We start from the raw sequence: 26020 nt of genomic DNA, 5'->3' as shown, positions 1-26020 counted from the left end.
ATTGCCTTTCCTCATAAAATTTTTTTAAATACCCAAAGAAATAAAGGTAACATTTCTCCTTCAAATTAAATGTTCAAAGCAATATGCCACTTTATTAGAGCTTATAAACTCATCCAAGAAAATGATATCACACTGTATTAAACACAATAATTAAGCCATGCTCAGTCTCATCCATTTCACAGCTATGTATAGATAAAAGACCTGTACAAGCACATTTGCATATATGTAGATAAAGCACATATAAATGTAGCATGAGTGTTTTCTATCAAAAATCTATTTTATTGAATAAAGATGATTGTTTTAATAATTTACGTTTTGTCTGCTTTATTTACTTCAATGATATGGTAATCTAGTCAATTCCACCAATCTCTGAAGAAAAGTATTTCTGACATGAGTGACTTCAGCTTTGTGAAGACAGCTTTTAGACTCTCTTTTGAATGTAAATATTTCTCTTTTTATATAATTGATAGCATCCCCAAATTATTTTTTAAGATTAAACTATAAAAGAAATTAAACTGTAACGTATACACTTTTTTTTTTCTTACACATATAAAGATATATGCCTCATTGTTGATAACATATTTTTTCTGTCAAAATTCTATGAATATTGTATTGCTTATTTTTTTGGCATTGAACTTTGAAGAATACAAGTGTAATTCTACAGTGATATTTGTTTCTATTTAAAAAACATTTTAAGGTCATGATAATTATAATGGAGTAAATAACATGAAATAAGCATTGCTAAGAGAGTCACCTAAAATGGAGTCTAAAAGCCAGTGAGGAAGAGAGGCCTGTGTACCTCTCACGTCCCCAGTCTAGGAACTATTGTGAAGTTGTTGACCTGTTACCAAACTCAGTTCAACGCCAAAGAACAAACATCCTGGATCAATGATTGCTAAATGGACACACATATGGACTTGATTTCCTCCTTGCTATGGACTTGACTTAATCCTTGACATGCTGAGCAGACCATCCGCATTTTTCACCTTGAAAGGAACCAGTTTCTTTCAACAACCAGCATCCTTCATTTATATAATGGGCCTAATCAATCCCAACTGACCTAGGAAACCTTAGAGAGAACATGTCTTATGATTTAGCCCTTTAGAAATCCTGTCTGTTTTTGTTCCCATTTATTTATTTATTTTAGATGAGAGGAGGGGAGATAGTGAGGCAGACTTCTGCAGTCACCTTGATGGGGATGCACCCTGCAGTCCTGTCTAGGGTTGATGATCTAGTACTGAGATATTTATAGCACTGGAGGCTGCCACAATTGGACCAACCAAGCTATCCTCACCACCCCAGGAAACCAGTCAAGCCACTGACTGCACAAAGGGAAGAGGGAAAAAAGGGTGAGAGTGAGGGGGAGTGAAGCAGATGGTTGCTTCGCTTGTGTGCCCTGATCGAGATGGAACCCGTGAAGTCCATATGCCAGGCAAATGCTCTATCCACTGAGCAACCAGCAAGAGCCGTTCTCTGTTCCCTTTGGAATACTACTTGGATCTCAGCTTGAATCTGTGCTTCCCACAAAGCTCTTCTTTTGGATCTCAAGTGAATGCTTGTTTCCTTTTATTTTTTAGGTTAACAATAATTACCTGTATACATTAATGATGGCCTCATAATTTTAAAGTAATATTTCAATGGTTTTCTATCTTAGAAATTGGTTTATATTATACTTTAGATTATTATTCTTTAGCATTTATTTTGGTTCCATTTGATAATACCAATTATCAATATGTCAGCAGTTGATCACCTCTCTTATTTGGTAATAACCTTAAGTTTTTTTTTCCTATTTGCATTATGTTTAGAAAAAAATCCTACATACTTATTAACATTTTCTTATAAAATTAATTTTATTTTTACCCTCTTGCCACTATTTAAATCTACTTATAAGATTTTAACTTGACACGCTGAATAATACAAATAATTTGCGCCGATTTAATTCACAGGTTCTCTAAGAAAAGTGGAGAAATACCTGGTCATTGACATTCTCTACTTTCCCCATACACAAAAATATACTGCCCACCAAAATTAAGAGATATTTCAACATAGATATGAAGCAATAAAAAAAGAAGCATTTGATTATTTTTATTAAACAAGAACATCAGAAAAGCAAATGAAAAGTCAAAATAATTTGTTTAATTATGCAAATGAGAAGTAAAACCAACTTTATTTCATTGGAGAAAATGCACTATATAAAAGATTGAAAGTACTGGGGTATCTGCACATTCCCTGACCCCCTAATTTTTAAAATTATTTTTATTTATTTATTTATTTTTAGATTTTATTTATTCATTTTAGAGAGAGGAGACAGAGAGTGAGAGAGAGAGAGAGAGAGAGAGAGAGAGACAGAGACAGAGAGAGAAGGGAGGGAGGAGCAGAAAGCATCAACTCCCATATGTGCCTTGACCAGGGAAGCCCGGGGTTTCGAATCGGTGACCTCAGTGTTCCAGGTCGATGCTTTTACCCACTGTGCCACCACAGGTCAGGCTGAACCCCTAATTTTTGTAAGCATACAATACACAGCACACTTTCTGTGTGGACATGGGTTCTTTTTGGTCTCTGTGTTTATGCTGAGTTCATATTGTGGGCTGTGCAACAGCTACACTCTTCAGGAAAGTGTGTGAAAATAAACAAAAAGCCCTTCTCAAAGAGAAATTTAGACAAATTTTATGTTTTTGATCTGCTCAAAATAGTATACGTGGAAATACTCGCTTCTGCCATTTTGTTTTCAATAATACATTTCATATTTCTGCACTTACAACATTAACAAAGATACTATACTTGCAACTTATTTTAAAAATCAGCAGCTATTAAGTAGATCTTAATAAGAAACAATATTTTGAAAACTACATTTTTTATCATGTGTTCTTATTACTCTATTAAAGTTATAATTAGCACAATCAATGATATAATAAGAACATCTATGCTTCTTTAAAATGTCCCAACTTACACTGGGGAACAATTTTTTGTTTTCATTTTCTGTTGCATGAGGTCTTAGAACTTTTTTCTATATTTTTCAGCATCACTGATTCCAAACCTGAAATTCATTTTTTTGGTGCATGCTCTAGTTTTTATGCAATTTTAATTTCTTTTTGTTACAGTTAATGGCATGCACTGGTTTTTAAATTGGAGTTAAAGGGCAATGACTCTTGGACTAAAGAGAACCACAAGGCAATTAATGTTTTACAAACATCACTTGTACATGATTGTAGTTGTTTTAAATGTAAAAAATTATTATCTGATAAAAACACCCTCTTATTTTGTTTTAAGATTGAATCATGGCTTCTTTGAGTAGGCGTAAATGTAAGAATAGTCCTGACACCTTCTGTTATATATGTGCCTGTTACACACTTCAATGTCAAAGGCACAATATTTCATCATTTGTGACACATGCATATATTGCCTATTTTCAAGTTCCCCTTGGCGATCAAGACAAGAATTGGGCTCCTCATATTGTGTGTCATAATTGTGAGGAAATGCTTAGTGCCTGGACAAAAGGAAAACACAAAGGAATGCCTTTTGGTATTCCCATGGTGTGGTGTGAACCTAAGGACCACAGAAGTGACTGATATTTCTGTCTGATCCATACAAAGGGCATCGGCATGAAAAAATGGCATATGATCACATATCCTAATATTCCTTCAGCAATACGACCTATCCCACACTCTGAGACACTCCGTGTTCCAATTTTCAATGGTTTTATTTCTTCTAAGGATGAAGAAAGTTAACATGGTGATCAAGTGTATTTTGATATGATGCATGAGGAAATGGTTGTAGAATCTGAAGGGTCTTCTTCTGATGCCAAGCAGTCATGAACCCTTCAGCAGTTTAGCCAACCCAAATTGAATGACTTAGGAAGAGATTTGGGCCTATCAAAGAATGCAGCTGAGTTATTAGCCTCCAGGCTTCAAGAAAAGAATGTACTTCACTGATCAGCTAAAGTATGCCATTTTAGGAAGCGTGAACAAATTTTTGTGGACTTTTTTTCCGAAGACAAACACTTTATTTACTGTCATGATATCAGTAGTCTTCTCAGCCAGCTAGGTGTTACCACTTACAGTCCAACAGAATGATGACTATTTTTTGACAGCTCTAAACAGAGTCTGAAATGTGTTCTCCTACACAATGGCAATGTTTATGCAGCGGTTCCAATTGGTTATTCAACTCATCTGTGAGATTATAAGGACATAAAAAATGTCCTCAACTTTCTGAAGTATGAGGAGCATAACTGGATAATTTGTGTGAATCTTAAAATGGTAAATTTCCTGCTAGTACAACAGAGAGGTTTCATGAAGTATCCTTGCTCTTTGTGTCTATGGGACAGCCGAGCTCGGGACAAACACTAGACACAGAAGGAGTGGCCGAAACGTGAAGCTCTGGAAGTAGGAATGCAAAATAGTGTGAATGAACCTGTAGTTAATCGAGATTCAATCATTTTTCCCCCACTTTACATCAAACTTGGCTGAATGAAACAGTTTGTTCAGGCTTTGTTTTGTTTGTTTTTTTAAAATTTTTATTTATTCATTTTAGAGAGGAGAGGGAGAGACAGAGAGAGAGAGAGAGAGAGAGAGAGAGAGAGGAGAGACAGAGAGAGAGAAGGGGGAGGAGCTGGAAGCTTCAACTCCCATATGTGCCTTGACCAGGCAAGCCCAGGGTTTTGAACCGGTGACCTCAGCATTTCCAGGTCGATGCTTTATCCACTGCGCTGTTCAGGCTTTGAATAGAGAAAGTGAATGCTTTCAACATATTATTTCTGCTTTTCTTGCCTTGTCATTCGAGAAGAAAAAAGTAGGTGCATTTGATGAACCTCAAATTCAAACCCTCATACATGATGAAGAATTTGCTAGGGAGATGAATAAGGAGAAGAAAGCAGCATGGCAGTCTTTTGTGGCAGTTACAAAGAACTTCCTTGGCAACAAAAAAGCAGAAAACTATGAACTTCTGGTCAAAGGATGCTGTTGGTTTTCTATGACATTGGATGTAACATGAGCGTTAAGATTTACTTTCTGAACAGTCACCTTGATAAGTTTCCCAAAAATCTTGGAGCTGTTAGTGATGAACAGAAAGAACGCTTTTTATCAAGATCTGAAGATGATGAAAGAGCATTGTCAGGGGCGATGGGAAGAAATATGATGGCAGACTACTGCTGGAGCATCAAACGAGATTGTCCTTAACAAGTACACAAATGCAAGAGCTACAAACGCAAATTTTTGCCTGAATAGAATTTAAATAAGTTTTGCGCAAATTTTATGATTAAAATAAGTGTTTTAATATATTCTATTTTGAAATTGTAGACAAATTCTGATGTAATCATAACTTGTATATTAGTGTATTTACTGCATTATATAAATTATTATATTTTCACAAAGATGAAGCCCAAGAAGACATTATACTTCATTATCTTAAACTAAATGTTGAAAACTTTACAATAAGATGAAAACCTAAAATCTTGAACTGCAAAAAAACTGTAGCTTACAAAGAAAAAATAATGTCAGATTTGAGATCTTCACACTCGAATTAGGTAAGAACAAGTGTTTTTGTGAATGCAACAAAAATTTTGTTCCCCAGTGTAATATATCCAGCTTAAATCTTGCCAATATAACTCCATTTGTCACTCATATTTTGTATATAAATATAAAATGTCACAACTTTACTAAATGGTTATGTGTGTATGATTAATTCCCATAAACCTGTTTTATTGGATACCTTGTGTCAACCTAATAAAATTCATGAAAGGAAAAATAAACACATTATTAGATAAATGACTAGATGGCTAGATAGACACATTATAGATAAATAAACCATTATTTTGTTAGGGCACATTTATTTGTTGTTCCACTTATTTATTCATTCAATGGTTGATTCTTGTATGTGCCTTAATTGGGGATCGAACCCACAACCTTGATGTATGGGGATAATGTTCTAACCAACTGACCTACCCAGTCAGGGCTTGTTAGGGCACACTTAAAATGCTCTAAACTGACAGACTACTTATGAAGCAATAAACCTGGATTACTTTGTATCTTATCAAAACATTTTATTAACACATTTCTTCTTTTTTCATTTACATAGTAAGAGGTGTTCTATTCCTATTAAATGAAAATGCAGTGAAATCTCTTGAAAAGCAAGTTAAGCTTCTTCTCTCTCTTTCTAACATGTGTATATTCACTAGGTATATGATATTTTCTGACTATGTTTGAAGTCCATGTGAATTAGAATACTGCTCTCTGTTATATCCTCTGATATGACACAGATTCTATTGTCAACCTTTTCATTTTCCTGTTTAAAGGTCTTACTAACATTAATCTACTCCCTTGAAAGAAAAATATTTCAAAAACAATTTTTAAAACTTAACATATCTATTTATGTACTAAATCTAGTGGTAGTTTGAAAAGTTATTGGAGATCCTTGATATCTTCTCTAAAAATACAAAACATGTTCAATTTTCAAATAGCAAATAAGTAATTGGAATATTAGATTTAATATGTATCATTTTCTGACACTATTTTGTGCCTTAATTATCTGAAATATGACTTTGGATCATTTTTTGTTATTTTCACTGTGAATAATTTAAATATGTTTTCTTATTTTTAACAGAATTTAAATTAAAAACCAACTTCTTATTCAAAAGATCAGCCCAGAATTAATTTTAATTTGTATCAAAATAACAGAATACAGAAGTTCCATCATTTTCTGAGAAGTACAAAAAAGTATTTTTTCTTCTCTTGCATTTTTAGCTACTATTTTATAATACTCTTTAGATCTAGGCACTGTTTTTGAAGCTTGTGCAGACTACAAATCTGTTAAGAAGTTCCCTGACAGAAAGAAAAACTATGTTATCTTCTATTCACAAAAATAATCATTTTGGAGAGGCACTTTTCTTCAGTAGTTTTTGAAAGCTTCTTAACATAATATATCTGAAGAATAAAATATTCAGAGAAAATAGAACACTAAAAAATGTAAATAAATTATGGAGTGCCTATTTATAGAAAAATTATTAAATTGGAAATTTCCTAAATAGATATATGCATAATATTACTGGCATATCAAGTTCAATTTTGAATACATATAGAAATGTGTCTAATGAAAAGACAATGGAATTAAGAATGATATCATTTCATTTATAATGGTATGCAGAAGTAGTCAGAGCAAGAATTCCCCAGGTATTACTACAACTTACACATTTTCTGTCAGTATCCCAGATGGTGACCAAATTAGTTGTCACTGACTGCTTTGGCCTCCACCCATCATGAGAATGCCTGGGCTAACTACGAACATTTCCGTGGATAGCAGGGCAACCAGATGGTGCAAAGGAAATTCCGACCTACCTCAAATATTCTCCCCAAACACTTCCTCATTATGCATGTTGGATATTGTTAACACATAAAATATGGAGTTAAAATTTATAGCCAGTAAGATAATTCTAATTGAAGAAGTCATTCCCAAACCTTTATCTATATAAAATATCTGCTTATTTGAATCTATTCTCATCTACTCTTATTCAGCTATCATTCACTTGCTTAATAAAATTATACAGTATACATATATTACATTTTCAAATTATCAAAGTTTGCCCTTATAGATTATTTCAATCTCTGCTAAATATGGACTTGTCTGGCTGCCACTGTTTTGTTGTTATTGTTTGTTTGCTTATTTATGGGTAACTTGCATTTCATGGGGCCTTTAAAAAATTGAGTTTCATCACATTCATCCTTCAAGACTCAGCTTAAATATTATATTCTCTAATGCCACTGGTAAAATTACTGACCACCTACCAAGATAGATTCTTGATTTATTAAAATTTAAAATTTTCAACTTTCTCTTTTAGTGAAAGGAGGGAAGATAGTGAAACAGATTTCCACATGTTCCTCTACAAGGATCTACCTAGCAATCCTTGTCTGGGCCTGATACTTGAATCAACTGAGCTATTTATTTCACTTGAGGCTGCCGCTAGGACCAACTGAGCTATCCTCAGTGCCTGGGGCCAATGATAGAGCCACTGTTTGCAGGAGGGGAAGAGGGAAGGAAAGGTGAAAGGAACGGGGAGAGAAGCAGATGGTCGCTTCTCACGTGTGCCCTGACTGGGAATCAAACCCAGGACATCCATATGCCTGCTGACTCTCTATCCACTGAATCAACTGGCCAGGGCCTTGTTATGTTTTAAATTAAGATTGAAGGCCCAGAAATATATGATATGTTTAATATTTACAAAACCATATTGGCCATAAAGTTAAACTTCATAAAAAATCCAACCTAGTTAGTAATATTTTTTACTTTTAAAGACATAAAAATATCTAAAATAAAAAGAAAAAAAAACTTATCAAAATAAGTTATCAGTCCCATGTTCCTTGTTTATGCTATGGAGCTTCCCACTGAAATGCAGGGACACATTTTTAATTCTTTGTGGTCTTAGGCTTCTTGATATTTGATGTAATTAATAATAGCTAATGGGGTTTTATACTTTGGTGGGGATATTTTGTTTGCTTGAATGTCTGGTGGTAGTTGACTTATTGATGATTTTTTAACTTCAATGTGGAAATTTTAAAATATGAAATTAAATAAAGCCTGCAACAACTAAAGGAGTCTTCTACTATAGCCATGTTACCACTTTTTATTAATATATTGGATTTCTCTCAGGACGCTCAAGATCCATTTAATATTGCTCATAACATCAATGTGGGGCAAGTAGAAAAAGGGGAAATATAAGACTAACCTGTATAATGAAAACTTAATAAGAATTTCAGTGTTTTATAGAGGCTATTATCTAGCTGAAACAGGACCCAAAACTATTTCTCCTTTAGTTATGTTGGCCCAGAGTGGTTGACATTTATGCTTATATTTTAACTGCCATTTGCTTTTAAATACTCCATGGTGTACAAATGAGTTCAGCATAATTGATAAATATATCAATATCAATAACTCTTGTAGGATGAATTTATTGGTCATTTCCCTTGGGAAGTTAATTTATACTACAGTGATACCTCGGTTCTCGAACATAATTCGTTCCGGGAGAACGGTCGAGAACCAAATTGTTCGAGAACCGAAACAATGAAACCCATAGGAAATAATGGAAACTGGATTAATTTGTTCCAAGCCCCAAAAATATGCCTATTTACTGGTGCTTTCTCACAAATAACGACTTCATTGATGCTGTCACCTGCTAACTCTTTTTCTTTAATGAAAATAAGAAGCAGCTTCTCCATTTCCTCCATTATCTGAGGCCTTTGCTTTGTTAACAATGTAACACCTTTGGCAACATTGGCAGCCTTTATAACAGCTTTATTCTTAAGGAAAGTTGAGATAGTAGATCTTGGCATGCCATACTCAGCAGACAGATCTGAAACACGTGTGCCCTGTTCATATTTGGCAATGATTTCTTTTTTCAGCTCAATCGTTGTTCTCACAGCTTTCCGCTTACCTTTGTCTGCATTACCACTTCTGGCTTTCTTTGGACCCATGTCTAAGGGTTAAATTCAGTGTACAAAGCGTGCACAAAGCGTGAGTCTCTCCACAAAGCGTGAGTCTCACCACAAAGCGTGACTCTCACCACAAAGCGTGACTCTCACCACAAAGCGTGACTCTCTCCACAAAAACGTGATTCTCTCTCTCCACAAAGCGTGACAAAGCGTGACTCACACTGATGACGCAGGCAAGGCGCGCTCGGCCGAATGAACGCCATTCGGCTCAACTCGGCTAATCTCGGACGTTCGAGTTCCAAATATTTGTTCGGATTCCAAGACAAAATTTTCTCGAATTTCCTGGTCGAATACCGATTTGGTCGAAAGTCAAGGCGTTCGAGAACCGAGGTATCACTGTACTTCTGAAGAAAAGATGCTCATCCTTCTTATCACAAGTTAGTTATTTTATAGCATTTTAATATAAATGTGTGACCTTTAGAAATCTAGTTCTTTTGGAGAAAATCCCAGATGTCCATACAATTAAAACCAATGTTGAATATTTTGTGTTGCCAGATCACTAATTAAATTCCTGTACATAACCTTTTTCTTTCTGAAATGCAACATTTACTAAATTATTTTACAATTACACAAACATTGTTTTGTACAGCCTTTGCATGTTAATGATTTGGGGTAAAACTGCAATTTAACATGAAGTCAGAATCTGATGAAAACATGTTCAACTCCAGCTAAAGAGCTGCCATGCAATTATACTAACACACACAGCTTTCCGTGAGGCTGCAATTCCTCTGCCATTTGAAAAGTCACATAGTTTCTGTTTAATTTCTATGATATCTTTCTTGGAAGAAGTTTAAATATAAACCCACCAAGGATAGATAAAAATCTTCCTAAGTGAGGAACAACTGCCCTTTCTCCTAGCTTTTACTTTAATAAAGGTCTCAAACATGTTTCTGTTGTTCCTGTTTTCTATTTAGTGAGGTCAGCCTTCATAAAACTCAAAGTCCCATGATCAATGTAGGCAGAAATATAAGTCCCAACATTGTGACACAGATTTCAACAGTACTCCAACCAGACAATGAATAGAGAGAGCCGTATATTGTTAATGTATTATTAATAGGATTAAATATATAATCATCACTAAGTAAAATGAAGTTATTGTGGAATAATTAGCCTAAAATACTTGAATCTGTTGATTTGTTAAGTATTTGGACCCTCTTCCCATTTTCTGGTGTTCAGACCGTAATTAGTACACATGGCCCTCAAACTTACATGTGAGGAACTTCCCTAAGTAAAGACCTGAAGTGAATGGCTCAAGAGGTGGCATCACTTGTGTGAAATGGTTGGTATATCAGTTTTCCGAGCATTTTGCTAAATTCTTTGTTCCATAATATACATTATAAGATGACATTGGGACTGATAAATAGAAATCCAAGAGATTGTTTATATGAATAAATTGTTCATATGTATACATGTACAATACACCTTTAAATAGACTGCTGCAAAGATGTTTCTCTTATAGTTATAGGTCCTTCATTCACTGAACTTACTTAATGATATCTTACTACAAAATATCTTTTAAATTAATGATGAAGAAAAAATATATTCAGCTAGATAATAGAAAGTTCTTCACATCAGAAATGCTTAAAAGAATATGGTGATTATCATACATTCGGTTAAAAAGAAACTGTTGGGACTGACCAGGCGGTGGCGCAGAGTGTCTGATTGGGATGCGAAGGATCGAGGTTTGAAACCCCAAGGTTGCTGGCTTGAGTGCAGGCTCATCTGGTTTGAGCAAAGCTCACCAACTTGAGCCCAAGGTCGCTGGCTTGAGCAAGGGGTCACTCAGTCTGCTGTAGCCCCACGGTCAAGGCACATATGAGAAAGCAATCAATGAACAGCTAAGGTGCCACAACAAAGAATTGATGCTTCTCATCACTCTCCCTTCCTGCCTGTCTGTCCCTATCTGTCCTTCTCTCTGTCTCTGTCACAAAATGAAACAAAAACAAAACAACTGTCAGGAGCTTGGAAATATAGGAAGAAAACAAGAGCAATAAAAGAGCTCAATGTAAATCTAAATAAATATTGACTGTACAAATTAAAGATATCGGTAATGTCTTGTGCAGTTCTAAATATATGCAAAATAACCTATACAAAAATTTGCGTAAATCAGTGGGGTTAAATGTTGAAGTGTTTAATGACTATTAATTGTCTGAAAGGTGGTACAAGTACCAATTATTAAGATATGGTAAACTAATTACAAAATATTATAAATATAGGGTAATCACTTAAGGCATAGTAGAAGTGTTTGTAGATAACTTAATAGAGGGGATAAATGAAATGAGAAATATTTAATCTATCCAAAAGAATGTAATAAAGAAGAGAAATAAAACAGATGCAAAAAAATGACAAGCAAACAGTGTAGGAATCTATTTAAATTAAAATAGAAAACAATTATGTTAAGTATAAATAGACTAAAATCTGCAAATAAAAGATATAGGCAAAATATAAATAATATCTGATAAAAGAGTATTCCATAAATAGGTATAAAATGATAAAATACATTTATTTTATAGCAATGTGGATTAGAAGACACACTGAAGATTTTTTAATATATACTAAAAAGCATAACTAAATTTAGAAAGCCAAGTTTTAGAAGAATTAGTTGAAAATTATTAAAAAATAATTGTCATGTGGTCCTTTAATATATTTATATGGGTATATGTATTTATATATGTGCGCACATTTATTTATGTATATATTTGTATCTATGAAGTCATACAGTGAAGTGACTTCAACATTTTGCTATACATCAAAGTCATATGAGTTCCATCCTGGCCCAGAACAGCATGCACACCTGGTGGTAAAACAGGCTGGCACATGACCGGCCGCTAGCCCAGGGGCGTCATCCATAGGGCCCCCAGTGGTGACAGAATTTACTACACACACTCTTACACTGCCACTGAGCTGTGGGAACTCAGGAAACAGAGTCAGCAGCATCCAGGGGAGCCCATCCCAGCCTGGCTCCTTCACTAATGGGACTAAGGAGCAGACAGTCTGTAGTTATAACCTGATGAAATGGAGAAGCTGGCCTCCATCACCATACACCCTTCCTTGATACAGTGACTGCAGATCAGCTGGCACTTGGGAGACGCCCAGGGTGATCACTCACTGATGGACCGGCTGACAGCCTCAGCCCGTTTGGTTTGGCACGATGCCAGAGAACCCCTGGGGTGGGGGCAAAGTGGACCAACTACGTTGATTTGGTGCAGGTGATCCAGCAGATGGGTATGCACCAGGCAGTGTTTAATTTGAACACTCTGGGGCTGGATGATGAATGCTTTACCACCCACATAAAGGACTTGATCCTGACTTCCACGTCACCTGCAGCATTTGGGTTTCTCGTGGCCATCTTCATGCTATACGTGGATTGTCACATACATGAGGGAACAAAGCCATGGTGGGCTTGGGTGATGTGGAGATCAAACAACAGGATTGTAGAAAAGCTTGTCCCGTACAACAGAAGGGGAGAACAAAGCTAGTTAGTTCGGGCAAGCCTTAATGGGGAGGGGCCCCAGAACATCTCCCTCCTGTGGATATGAATTGATTTATTAGCAGCGGGGGTAAACAAAGACAAAATATCATCAGCCTAATGACATCCTCTTGGCCTTGTGGCAACAGCTGCTAAAGGAGCTGAGGTTCCAGAAGGCCACCAAGTGTGGAGCTGAGAAGCCTTCTGCACGCCCTGTATGGCTCCAAGATTTCTGAGCACCCTTGAGGAGTATTATTCCCTCCTTGATTAGGGGTCAGGGTGAAGCACCCAGCTCGGGGAGACCCCAGGAGACTGGACGCCACATGCTGAATTAACTACTCCCCGATCCCCCAGAATATTCGGCATGTCCTAGCTTTGGTGACACCGGTGCAGGCTGGAGTCTCTTGTATAAGAACCCAGAGAGGTTCTCGGGGCCCATAACACACATTGATGGATAGTGGCTGGAGAGTCCAAGTGTGACAAGCCATGCTCACAGTGTCTGTTTCCCTTATACCGGAGTATATTTGGGGGATGGGTGTTTTGAAGGGGTTTACTATGACCACCATTCAAAAAGAATTCCGCTTGTGGGTGTGAGCCATACAGCCAGTCCTAAGAGGTCACCCAGGTCACAAGGCTGTGGTGCTCCACACCCCCCAGACAGATAGTAAAGGTGCGTCAATATCATTTACCTGGGGGATGTGACAAGATTGGACAGAGTGTCCTCTCACTGGAGAAAGCTGATACACTGTGGCACACACATAGTCCCTTTAATTCCCCAGTGTAGTTAACGAAGAAATCTGACAGAACCTGGCGCGTGACAGTTGATTTCCGAGAACTGAACAAGGTAACTCCCCTGCTTCATGCAGCTGTTTCATTGGTGCCGGATTTAATGGACTGGTTGACTCTGACTGTGGGACGCTATCACTGTGTAGCGGACTTGGCCAATGCTTTCTTCCCTATGGATATCACTTCAGAGAGCTTGGAACAGTTTGCCTTCACCTGGGAAGGACGTCAATGGACTTTTATTGTCTTGCCTCAGGGCTATTTGCACAGCCTGACTATTTGCTATCATTCGATGGCCAAAGGCCTGCCCTCATGGGCCAAACCACCTGCAGTGACCCTTTTTCATTATATTGATGATATCATGCTAACCTCTGATTCTCTTACAGATCTATAGACAGCAGAAGAGTTTGAAGAGTGCCCTAGAAACATGGGGCTGGCTCGGCAATGCCAGCAGAGTGCAAGGACCTGGGAGTTGTCTGGTTGGGTGAGACCAAAATAATCCCTGAAGTGGTGATAGATAAAGTCCAAGCATATCCCTGACCGCAGATGGTCAAACAGTGACAGACCTTTGTAGGTCTCTTGGGTTGTTGGCATGTGTTTATTCCCCATCCAGCCAGACCGTTTGCCCTCTGTACCAGCTGTGCTGGAAGGGGGCAGTCTGGGATTGGACTTCAGAGGTAGAGCAGGCCTTTAAGGATGCCAAACGGGCAGTGGCCCAGGCACAGGCCTCACAAGTGGTTAGTCCCACAAAGCCTTTCCAGTTAGATGTTACTGTAAACTCTAATGGGTTTGGTTTGGCCTATGGTAGAAGACCAGGCAACAGTGTACCCAATAGGCTTCTGGTCCCAATTATGGAAAGGCGCTGAGACTCACTATTTGTTGGTGGAAAAATAGCTAGCAGCTGTCGTGTGGCCTTGCCGGCTTGTGAATCTATTACTTGACAGGGGCAGGTGCAAGTCCACACTGCCTACCCCACAGACAGATGAGTGCACTCGTGAGTGTCCACACTCATGTCGTGTGTAGCATAAACCTATACCCTGGCTAAGTGGGGTGCCTATCTGGAACAAAGAGCTGTTCTTAGTACTAGCCCTCTGTTTCAGGAGCTGCAGTAAGTATTGGGCCCCATTACCTTTGCAGAGTTGATGAATGCCTGTGCAGGGGGATGATGTCACCCCTAGTATCTGTGGTGAAGGGACACCTCCCTTACTGCCAGGCACCTGGTATACAGATGGGTTTAGCTGTGGAAATCTTAGTAGCCGGACTGCAGTAGCCATCCACTTGGACACAGGTTGAATCAGGGACAGGGCAAAGCAACCAGTGAGCTGAACGACAGGCAGAGTGGTTAGTTATCACTAAGGAAAGTGAGCCCTTACATATTGGTACAGACTGCTGAGCTGTGTCCTGGGGTCTTACATTGTGGCTCCTGCAATGGGAGCAACAGAAGCGGCTTGTGGGGCACCACCCAGTCTGGGTGCAGGCTATGTGGTAGGAGCAGTGGGCCCTGGGCCCTATAAAACAGGTGCTTATTTACCACGTGAGTGGGCATTGCCCATTCTGAGCTCTGGAAATGATGAAACCAACACCTTGGCACAAGTACATAGTTTCCGATTATCCACAACTGATACGGTCATATGGTTGCATTGGCACCTGGAGCATGCTGGTCCCAAAACTATGTTGTATGTAGCCTGCCACTGGTGACTTAAGGTGCCCCCGAGGAGACATTGCAAGCAGCACAACAGTGCCCAGTCTGTGCATGGATACACTCCAAAAGGTTTGGGTTGTGGCTCAAGAGTGGGCAGGTAGTTTGTGGGGTAGAGTCTTTGCAACACTGGAGGGTAGATTTTATAAGATCCCTGCCCACAGATGAAGACTGTGCTTATGCCTTGACAGCCATGAACACAACCACTGGCCTCCTGTTTGTATACCCCACCGAGAAGGCTACACAGGAAACAAGCACATGGGCTTTGGAACAACTGTGTGCCCTGTATGGGTGTTCCTTGAACATTGCTAGTGACCAAGAAGCCCACCTTGATGGGCACTTGGTACGAGCCTTGTCTAAGGCGATAGATGTGACCTGGCAGCTCCATGTTCCCGATAGGCCCCAAGCAGCAGGAATTATTGAACAGTATAATAGATTGTTAAAGGAAAAGTTATGATTGGGGCATGATCCCCCCAGCTTGAAAGGGTGGGTACAGCACTTAGATTCCACTGTGCACCTTCTTACATATGGGGTTGTCCCTGATAGACAGGATGTTACAGGGCAACCCCAAGCTCTGCACTTGAGAGTAAGTACAGAGGATGACTTAAAGCCAGGAAACTGCCCTGCTGATGCCCTATTTCTACCAGCTCCCGCTCCCTCTGGAAGAGGATGGGGAGGCCCTATGGTCATGACCATGAATAGCCACTGTGTCTAATGCTCCCTGGATTGACTTAGTAAGCTTCCCTGGAAGATGGGGCTATAGTATCATTTACAAGTCTTCCCCACTCTTGTCACTAGGACTTTGATGCTGATATTGGCTGCCACACAGAATGGGAAGGGTACCTTATTGAAGGGCACACTCACTATGGAAGTTTGGCCCACCCCACACATATTGGTTTTGTTCTCTGCTCCCACAACAGAAATCCCTAAGGAGGAACTGGTATGGTATCACCAACCAGGATGTCCCCCACTGCCTGTTACCATCTTACCTCATGATGAGGAAGTAGCTTGCATTCTTCCTGAAGGGCATGTCCTGCCTATAATGGTGTCTGTTTCCTATTGTCTTTCCTCCCAGGATGATTTTGACCAATAGCATCATGTCTTGGGCACACACCTGTGCTCAAGTGTACAATGTATCTCATCTCTGGGTGGGCACTGAAATGCCTACTGGGGCAACCAGTGGATTCCTGTGGCACATCCAACTGGCAAACACAGACAACTGGTCCTGGCTGGCTACTCAAGACCAGTCCAACAAGTGGCCTGAGACATGGGGCACCACTGAAACACTGATATGGTGAGACTACCACAATCCATGATTGTTTATGAGATACGCAATCTGGAATGGGTGGGGTTGGCTTCTGGGAGAGCAAGTAGAACTCCAGGCAAAGTTCCTTATTGCATAGAGCAGCAATGGGAGACAGGACATTATGCAGCTGGGTGGATCCCCAGAGAGGTATGTGCCAATATCACCCCTGTAACAAAGCCTGGGCACTAGTGAAAGGGTTGAAAGCACACTGGTACCAAAGCAGTAGACATGGTACCTTCAGGGTACATGTGGGTTTGCAAGGGATACGGGTGGCCATATCTCCCCCAACTGGACTGGAGGTGTACTTGGCAAAGACCCTGTATTGCAAGGCATGTCCTGAAGGCCCTGCTGGAAATCCAGCACAGCTGGGACATGGGGTACCACCGCTGGCACAGAGAGAAACATGCTGCTCGGTGGCTCTGTCCTCTAGCTGTCTTTTTCCCTGGAAGGGGCTATTGGAGTTAGAAGTGACAGCCTTAGCTGAGCTCATGGCTTGGGCTTTGAGTCAAACCTGGAAGGCCCTAACTCTGATTATGTATGACTCTACTCAGATGCCTAAGGTGCTGTTACAAAGTAGGATGGCCTTGGGTGTGGACACCTGCCCAAGGAGGTACGTGTGCGGTCCTCCATGTAGGATGTTATATGTATATACCAGATAATCAAGGAAATGTAATCCAAGCTCTGCAAGAAATAGATACCAAGGTACAAGCTATGCAGGCCCTCTTCTATGAGCCTCTTCAGTTATGGTGGAATAACTTAACGTCCACCTGGAGGTGGACCACAGTTTCCCTGGCTCTTGTGGCCAGCCTCCTAGTAGTAGGCTGCTGTTCCCTATACTGCTGTTGTGACCCATGGGCTCAAGCTGAAGAACTCTGGGCCCCTGTACCCTCCCGAGTGCAGACTGTTTAAGGGGCGGAGTGTGGAAAAGCTAGTCACTCCAGAATTGGTAAACAGCCTATGCAAGATGGAGTCAGTGTGGAAAGGTCTGCTAATTCAAATCTGGCAATACACGATGAAGGATAACAGACAGGGACAGTGCACATGTGCGCCCATCTTGTATGACCTTCAGTCATGTAACCTCTCTATAATCACAGCTCAGTGCCACTTTTGTGTGGTTTTACTATAAAACACCTGTGCACTGCATCGGGCTGCTGCTGTTGCCGCTGCCTTGCTACTATTGTTGCTCTTGCTGCCCAATAAAGCATGTCCTATCTGCCTACAGCTCCATACATCTACTGTCAGCTCTCGGCCCCTATCTGCCTACAGCTCCATACATCTGCTGTCAGCTCCCGGCCCATCACAGTCTTTCGTCCCTTGACTCCAAACTCCAACCCCACAGGCAGTAACAAAGAGAAACGAAAGACACTTATGAGTCTTACCTCTGGGAAGTGAGGATGGTTGTTTGAAGCCACAAACTTTTCATTAATAATAACAAAGAAAACAATAAACTAACTCATGTTAAGGAGAGATTTAAAAAAAAAACAAAAAACTACATTTGGTTTCTAGATTTGAGGTTTAATAGAAAAACAATCAGGATGAAGTGGGTATCCTGTGAACTCTAATGAGCTCAATCATGTGAACAGACTCACAATGTCCTATAAAGTCCTTAGGTACAAAGGGTATAGTCATACTACCTCGTATTGGGGAAAATATCTGTAAAATAAACCAACATATCAGAACAGTCATACTTAGGCATCACTGTTTGAGAGTGTATAAAGGTTTGAGTTAAAGTACAAATTTGGTTGAAACTTACTGTTGAATTTCCACAGGAGTCGGAGTTAACAGATAAAAGAAAGAAAAGGAGATCAGTGAAAAAAACTGAGATGCATGGAATCTGAAAAGGAATTTATTGCCAAGGTAACTTAAATCATAAAAACAGAAATAAATTGTCCAGCTGGCATCTGGGAGAGTAGAGAACTACAGATTTGTGCAAGTCAAATTCATAATATATAAGACCATATCAGAGAAGGAGTTTCCTTAAAGATAGGAGTACTCATTATGGAAATCAGTTGAAAAGAAGTCAGTATATCAAGAAGGCCTATTCCAAATAGGGGAAAGCTGGGTCCAATTGTGTAGAATAAATTAGATACTCCTGCTGGTCAGAAAAATGAGCACCCTCGCCTCTTCCAGTTATCAAGAAAATTGTGAGAGGAGGAAGAAGAGAATATGATTACTCAAGAAGCAGAAGAAACACATGTGGATGAACAAAGAAGTTCTAGGAACAGTAACCTCCCAGGGTGTTCTGATCATAAGTAGCTAACTGGGTAGGTCAAGACACCAAATAATTTTGTCCTGCAATCCAATCCCCACTTGCTTTCTCACATCTTCATGTAATCTTCCTTGTATTCCCTCCTTAATGTCAAATGCATAAAAGAAGCTACAAAACCAAGCACTTGAGAACTTGCCTCTCCCCACCCTCAAACAAGCATAGGTCATAAAATTGCCTCAAATAAACTCCTATAAATATTCTCTACAGATCTGGATATTTCTATGGTGACTCCTAAATTTCTTCAATGACAAAGGTCATTCTGTATCTATCCTACTAGCGTAGAGCTCTTATTTAGACAGCAGAGACTTTGAGAAGTGGTAAGGCTAAAAGTGTCAAAATGATAAGTGAAGAAGATTAGGAAAATCAAAGTTTGATCCACCACTAAAATATCATAAACATGAATAATATGGTAATCACAGAAAGGCTGTAACTTGACATCATCCACTGGTATTATTCCCATATTATTAAAATCTTTAGGGACTTTTAGATAGTAGCGCTGGAATCAATTTTAAATCATACAGGAACCCGCCCAAGTATATGGCCTTACCATATGATGGCATCACCTTCTTACTCCAGGGGTTAGTGGTCTCCACAAGAGAAAGTTTGGCCACATGCGTTCCGCAAACTCTGCTGAATGGTAGTTCACACTTGAAGTTGGATTTTACGTTTAAGTATCACACAAGCCCTCAGTGGCCCATGATGCAGCAGTGTCAGCATAACCTCCTTTCTGAGCCCCAGAACTACTGAATGAGAAACACTGGAGCTGGGAACAACCATCTCTGTTTTAACAAGACCTACAAATGATTCTCATGAGCACTACAGTGTGCGATCCTCTGGGCTAGGAACACAGAGACCACAATATTGACTGTAAAGGTAAAAAAAAAAAATCCCCCAAATATGAGGGAATCAAAAAAGAGATATCTTTGAAAGGCATGGTAATGCCTTACAAATCTCTGTGGAAAGCACATGAGTTCCTAGATGGAAAGGGGGAAGCCAGATTGAGAGGGAAATGAGAGGGGATAGAAAGCAGATGGAAAGGGGAAGAGGGAAAAGAGAGAGACTGAGTGAAAGAAGAGAAGCCAGGTGGAAGAGGAAAGACTGGATAGAGCAGAAGAATCTTCAAAGAGAAAACTGATGGAGAGGGGAAACTGGGTAGAGGGAGAGAGAAAGGGGTCAGGGGAAAAGAGAAAGGGAGCATCACTTTTTTTTTAAGATTTTTTATTTATTCATTATAGAGGAGAGAGAGAGAGAGAGAGAAGGGGGGAGGAGCAGGAAGCATCAACTCCCATATGTGCCTTGACCAGGCAAGCCCAGGGTTTTGAACCGGCAACCTCAGCGTTTCCAGGTTGAGGCTTTATCCACTGCGCCACCACAGGTCAGGCATGGGAGCATCACTTTTAAACTGCACTAGCAATGTTCTGCTTTGTTATTCACTTTGAATTTCAGGGAAAATTGAAATTGATCAGTTATTTTACATTTTACTGTGTAAAGAGTTTAGAAGCAAGATTGAGTACTTAGAAATATGGAAACCCACAGAGTTCTTTCTAATTCAGGGGAAGTAGACCTCAAAGAAAATAGCAGCCTTCCTGATAACATAGGCAGGTATATCTTATATTGGGTTTAATTTGAAAGTAAATGAGGAGTAATCATAATTTTTATTTCCAGATGGAAAGTGAGTTGTACCAATTTCCTATGATAAACCACTGGCAAGTACTGTGTATGCATGTGGTTTAACCACATGAAATGTGAATACACAGGGGAGAGCAAAAGGAGGTGTACAGTTGCTCATAATAATACAATAATTAATAAACAACAATACAAGAGAAAATTCTGTTTTGGGCACTCACAACTGTAAACCTACTTTTTCCCCCACCCTGTATAACACATATTGAATAATCATATAATGCCTAACCATAATACAGTCTTGATATATAAAATAATAGATTGCTCCCTGATTATAGGTGTGTACATATACTTAAGTGTGTGTGTATATGTATATATATATTCTATGCAAACATCAAATGACGTTTTCACTCAGAAATGTTTTTTTTTAAAAGTTCAACTTAATTTGTTTTATTTTATGTATAACTAATGCTTAATGTTATATTTGCACTAAAATTTGGAGGAGATACTATGTTAAAACACAGGTGTGTGTGTGTTCAATAAGGCAGATACCTAGATTTCAATGATTCTAGCAAACTTTATGCTATTTTATTCTTACTGAAAACATGTTTAAAATCTGAAATGAGAAATAATGGTACCAACTTTTTAGCAAGCTTACCAGAATTTATGCACTGAAATATATTTTCATCTTTAAAATCCTAATGTGGGTAGCCATATGTTTATTCCAAAGATATCACCAATTCATTTTGAAACTGATCTCTTTAAATTGCCTGCACAATCTTCAGTATATTACTTTAAATATCAAATGGAAAAAAAATCATTTTTATTTTAAGAGGAAAATCCAAATAACTTTTAGAGTTAAGTGTGTTCAATAAAATAAAATATCAAAATTTTAAAAATTATTTTACTGAAAATTATGTATAATTTAAAAGTGGCAATACTATCTTCTTCCTGTATGGCCTCTGTACTGCTTTTTATAAGGCAATTATAATAAAGAAGTTTTAAAATTATTATAAACAATCACATAAATGTCAGATGAAGCATAAAATTGCCAGTAACATAAATTTAAATGGTTAATTTCTTATATTTTTATATCAAAAACTGCTTTAATACTAAACACTGTGAATCTCATTTGTGACTCTATGAAGGATATATATAGTACGTTTGCAATTTTATTTTTACTTTTTAACATCTTATTAATTCTGGAGCATAAAACTGACCTAGAAAAAAACTGAAACCAAGTGTTATTCCCCCTCCCCCGCCACCAAAAAGAAGGCTATCAATATGCTTAGGTAGCCAAAGCGGAGGTTGAAGGGCAGTACTAAAGCTGTTTAAGCAAAATTATTGGGAGGTTACGGCAGCCGCTTTTCTCTTCAGACCTCTGACATATACATCATGTTCTCAATGGTAGATCCTGCCCTTATTAGCCTCATTTGCATGAGCCAAGGCTGTGTAGTCAGCAATGTAATTGCCCAAAGAAGCAATTCTATTATTCCAAGTGAAGATATTTTTACTCTGCCAAATGAGAAAGCAGGATACAATACAAACCATTTGAGATATGTTAAATAAATGTATTAACATTTCCACTAGAGAATTTGATTTCTCAGGAAATACTTGCCTGTAAATCCGATGACACGTGTGCAGAAGAACCAGCCACTTAAAATACTAGTTGCTCCATTTCTGCAGGGCATAAATTTACAACCTTCAGCTTCTATTTCACAGATGTTACTTTCATATATTTGCGGACAGCTACAGATACAGCTGTGCAAATGGACCCAGCAGAGGCCATGCAATGAAGTACTCTGGTTTCCTAAGCAATCAGTGAGAATACAGAGTCTGTCAATGTAACCAAGGAAACAGCTGCATCTGAAACATGCAAAAATGAAAAACCCAATTAGTCCTATAAGTTAACATACTAAAAAAATTTATCACCTATTTACTCAAGTACACAGGATAAGAAATATAATAAAGATGACTGTGGGGTGCTTTTTAAAATTATTACTGTAGAAAGTGTACATACTTGGTGAAATTTTATTTTCCTTCTTGTGCAAAATAATGAATGAAAAACATTGTTGCTAGAGACATACTTAGATTCTAATACAGGGGTGCCACTTACTTGCTATGTAACCTAGAAGTATCATTAACCCTGCAGAGGGTAAATGACAGGACGTGTCTGTGTTTATGTGTATGGGGGGGGGGTGAGTGTGTGATGTGTGTTTCAGAATATTTGTAAAAAATATGCAGGTAAGTTTTTTAGCAAGTACCTGACAGTTAGGTTATTTATTTATTTATTTGTGTAATAGAAGTGCCTGACATTCAGCTTAGATCCACCAAGGCATCCACTTCAATGGCATTTACTTTTAATGAACACATTGCCAGCTATTTAACTAGTCAAAGAACCAGGGAGCTAAACCCATGAAGTTCCCCTTTTTAGAAAGTAGTAGTTAACCTAGATACCGTATTTCCCCATGTATAAGACGCACCTTTTTTGGAAAAATTTGGGGTCTAAAAACTGGAAGCGTCTTATACAGTGGTTGTAGTTTTTTGGGTTTTTTTTTTTACTTGCATTTCCCGCTTTTTTGCGCTTGTTTTTGTGTATATTGTTGAAGACAGTGATTCATCATCAGACACAGATGAGGACAAACTAATAGCTGGGAGTTTTGACAGTGATGAGGAGTTGTATGGATTTTATGATGAATAAAACTTGAGTTCAATAACTATGTAATATATATGTTTTTTCCAATTTTGGGCCCCAAAGTTAAGGTGTGTCTTATACATGGGGAAATACAGTAACTGACCTTTTGTGTGACCCTACATTCTCCTCAGGCACTTACTACATTTCTGCTCAAATCTTTTAAATTCACAGAAAGAATGGACCCATGAAACCCTAGCCACTCCAACCCCCCCCCCGACCCCAAACCCCAACAAAGGCCGAACCCCAGGTCTGCTCTCTATCTCTTTACCAAAGATGGGACCTTGCCATGTGTCCCAGGCATGCCATTTATTCTCCAGGATTTGTGATAATAAAATTTGTCTTTTTAAAAGTTTCCTGATTGTTGTTGCTGAGGTTTGTCTTACAGTCACGGGAAGAACCACGTGGGCCAGTTCCGAGGCAACAGGGGATCAGGTGGGGGAAATGTCAGTGTGGAACCCTACTAGTAAGATGGGCCTAGCTGAGTGCCCAAGACATTAGCTGATAGGGGAGTACCCAGGCATCCCTACTCAGTAACATCACTATCGATAGACTGAGACCTTCACAAAACAAGTTTGAAATACCTAGTCTCATGCCTAAGAAAAAATGTTTTTAATTAACAATAGGTTCTATTGATAGCATTTATTCATTCATTTCTATATTTATTCCATAAATAAGTATTTGCATTTTCAATGTGACTGGCATTGACCTAAATGAATTGATATTGAGTAAATAAGCCTATGGCTTTACCTCAATAGACACACCCTCTTCTTACCCTAACATAATAATAGGTCTTATTTCAAAAGCTTGAGTATCTGGGTTCTTCAGTGCCTATAATTTAAGTCATCAGAAGGCAGAAACATGGTTGTTTTGTTCATGTTGAATCCATATCACCTAGCATTTATGCAATTAAATGCTAGTGCCTAGCCTAGAGAGAGGACCCAAGAAAATGTGTTCAATTAATAATGATTGAATAAATTTAAAAAAAAACAAAACAAAACACTGAATCTGCAGAGGTGGGGGAAGGGAAGAGGCAGGTGAGAAGTAGTAGAATGTAATAATCTCTGAAACTGAATTAAATACAAATATTTTGGGAATTCTTAAGAGGAAATTAACCTAATCTGACTTGAGGGGATGATAAAGCAGAAAGAGCATTATAATATATTGTATGTGTGCATACTATTATGGATAACATTATTCAAACTCTATTTTTCACTCTGCAATTTTTCATCTAAGATACAAATGAAGATCAACACCAAATATTTTTTGGATAATATTTTTAAAAGCTATATTACTGTGAATTTAAATATCTCTATCCTTAAGTACATGAATGCAATCCATTGATTTATTTTCTAAATTTTTAAGTATCAGTTTCAATGAGTTTGAAAATGATTAGATTTTGCTTTAATAGAAAACACAAAATTAAATGCTATAATTTTAATTTAGCCATTATTCTCTAGTAGGTTTTGATGCACTTTTCTCTATTTCACAATACTTATGAAAGATAGTCTATTTCATGTAAACATATTTGAAATAGTTGCAGATTTCATGGTGATCACTAGATTGCTTATCAACAAAGGAAAAGTATATTTCTGGGGTTATAGAGGCATTGCTTTTTTACCTGTGTTTTCTTCATTTTATACACACAACTTTTCAGCACCTCAGTTATTTATTAAATACACTGAGCAAATATTCTTGGGTATTCTCTATGTTCTGTGCACATTAGGTAATGCAGATTGCAAGTCATTTTAATATTATTGTATATTATATAATATCGCCACGTTTATTCTTTTTATATTGCATTTACACACCGATAAAGCATAAAAAGAAAGCATAAGGTGACAAAAAACCAAAATCATAGTGATAATCTTTGTCTAAAGTAAAGTGATTTTCAAGTATCCATTGCCAACCACTCAAAGGGCACTTAAGATAATTATATAAACATGTCCAAGACTTGAGAAGAGCAATGTCAAATCTCTTTGCTTGTTATTATTAATAAAAATGAATCCACTGAACCTAATTCATTTCACTCATAAATTTATATGATAGTAGGTGCTTGAAGCCAGCTAGAATGTGAAAGGTCAATTAGTTCAAACCTTTTCTCTTGGACTTGTGCAAAACTTAGCCATTTAATGTAATTTGCCAAGAGTCATTGAGATTGTTGATGGCAGGCAGCATAGTTGATGCTTTCATATATTCAAAGCTCTGGCTTTGGAGTGGGAACCTTGGTTCTACTTCTACTCTAACTTATTTGATAAATAAGTTTCTCTGTGCTCTAGTTTTCCCATCTGTAAAATTATTAGTACTATGCCAATTTCACAGAACAGAATAAAATTGATTCCTTACTAAGCAGGTAGGACAGTGTCCATGTTTACCTGAAATAAAACTACAGAGCACAGTCACTTCCCTTCAAAGACTTCTCACTTGCCCTGCCCCGCCTCCGAAACAATCAACCAATCAAACAAACAAAAAAAATCTAGTTAGAGTTTAAATAACTGTCACATGGCATATAAGTCTACCCATAGCATGCCCTGTTGAACCTTATGTTGTAGATTCATTATTAATAGTGCTCATTCACTTTCAAAGCATTTGGGTTGGGATGGTCAATTACAAAGCGTCCTACATATATATTAATAAATAGTTATGTAGTTGTGTGCTTCAACCATACCAATTTCGTCATAATGTTATTCTATACATATAAAA

General features: G+C 38.1%; 1 protein-coding gene across 1 annotated transcript in view; it reads right to left on the bottom strand.

Moving 5' to 3' along the window:
- The window catches only part of EYS (eyes shut homolog), a 1965296-nt gene that overhangs the window by 1516560 nt on the left and 422716 nt on the right, over window positions 1–26020 (bottom strand). The window contains 1 exon segment of the mRNA XM_066360293.1: window positions 22283–22491. Within this exon segment, the coding sequence (XP_066216390.1) occupies window positions 22283–22491 (209 nt within the window).

The sequence above is a fragment of the Saccopteryx leptura genome, chromosome 1, assembly GCF_036850995.1.
Source record: "Saccopteryx leptura isolate mSacLep1 chromosome 1, mSacLep1_pri_phased_curated, whole genome shotgun sequence".
Classification (NCBI taxonomy): Eukaryota; Metazoa; Chordata; class Mammalia; order Chiroptera; family Emballonuridae; genus Saccopteryx; species Saccopteryx leptura.
Note: the sequence above shows the minus strand (reverse complement) of the source record. Positions and strands in the feature narration are given on the sequence as shown.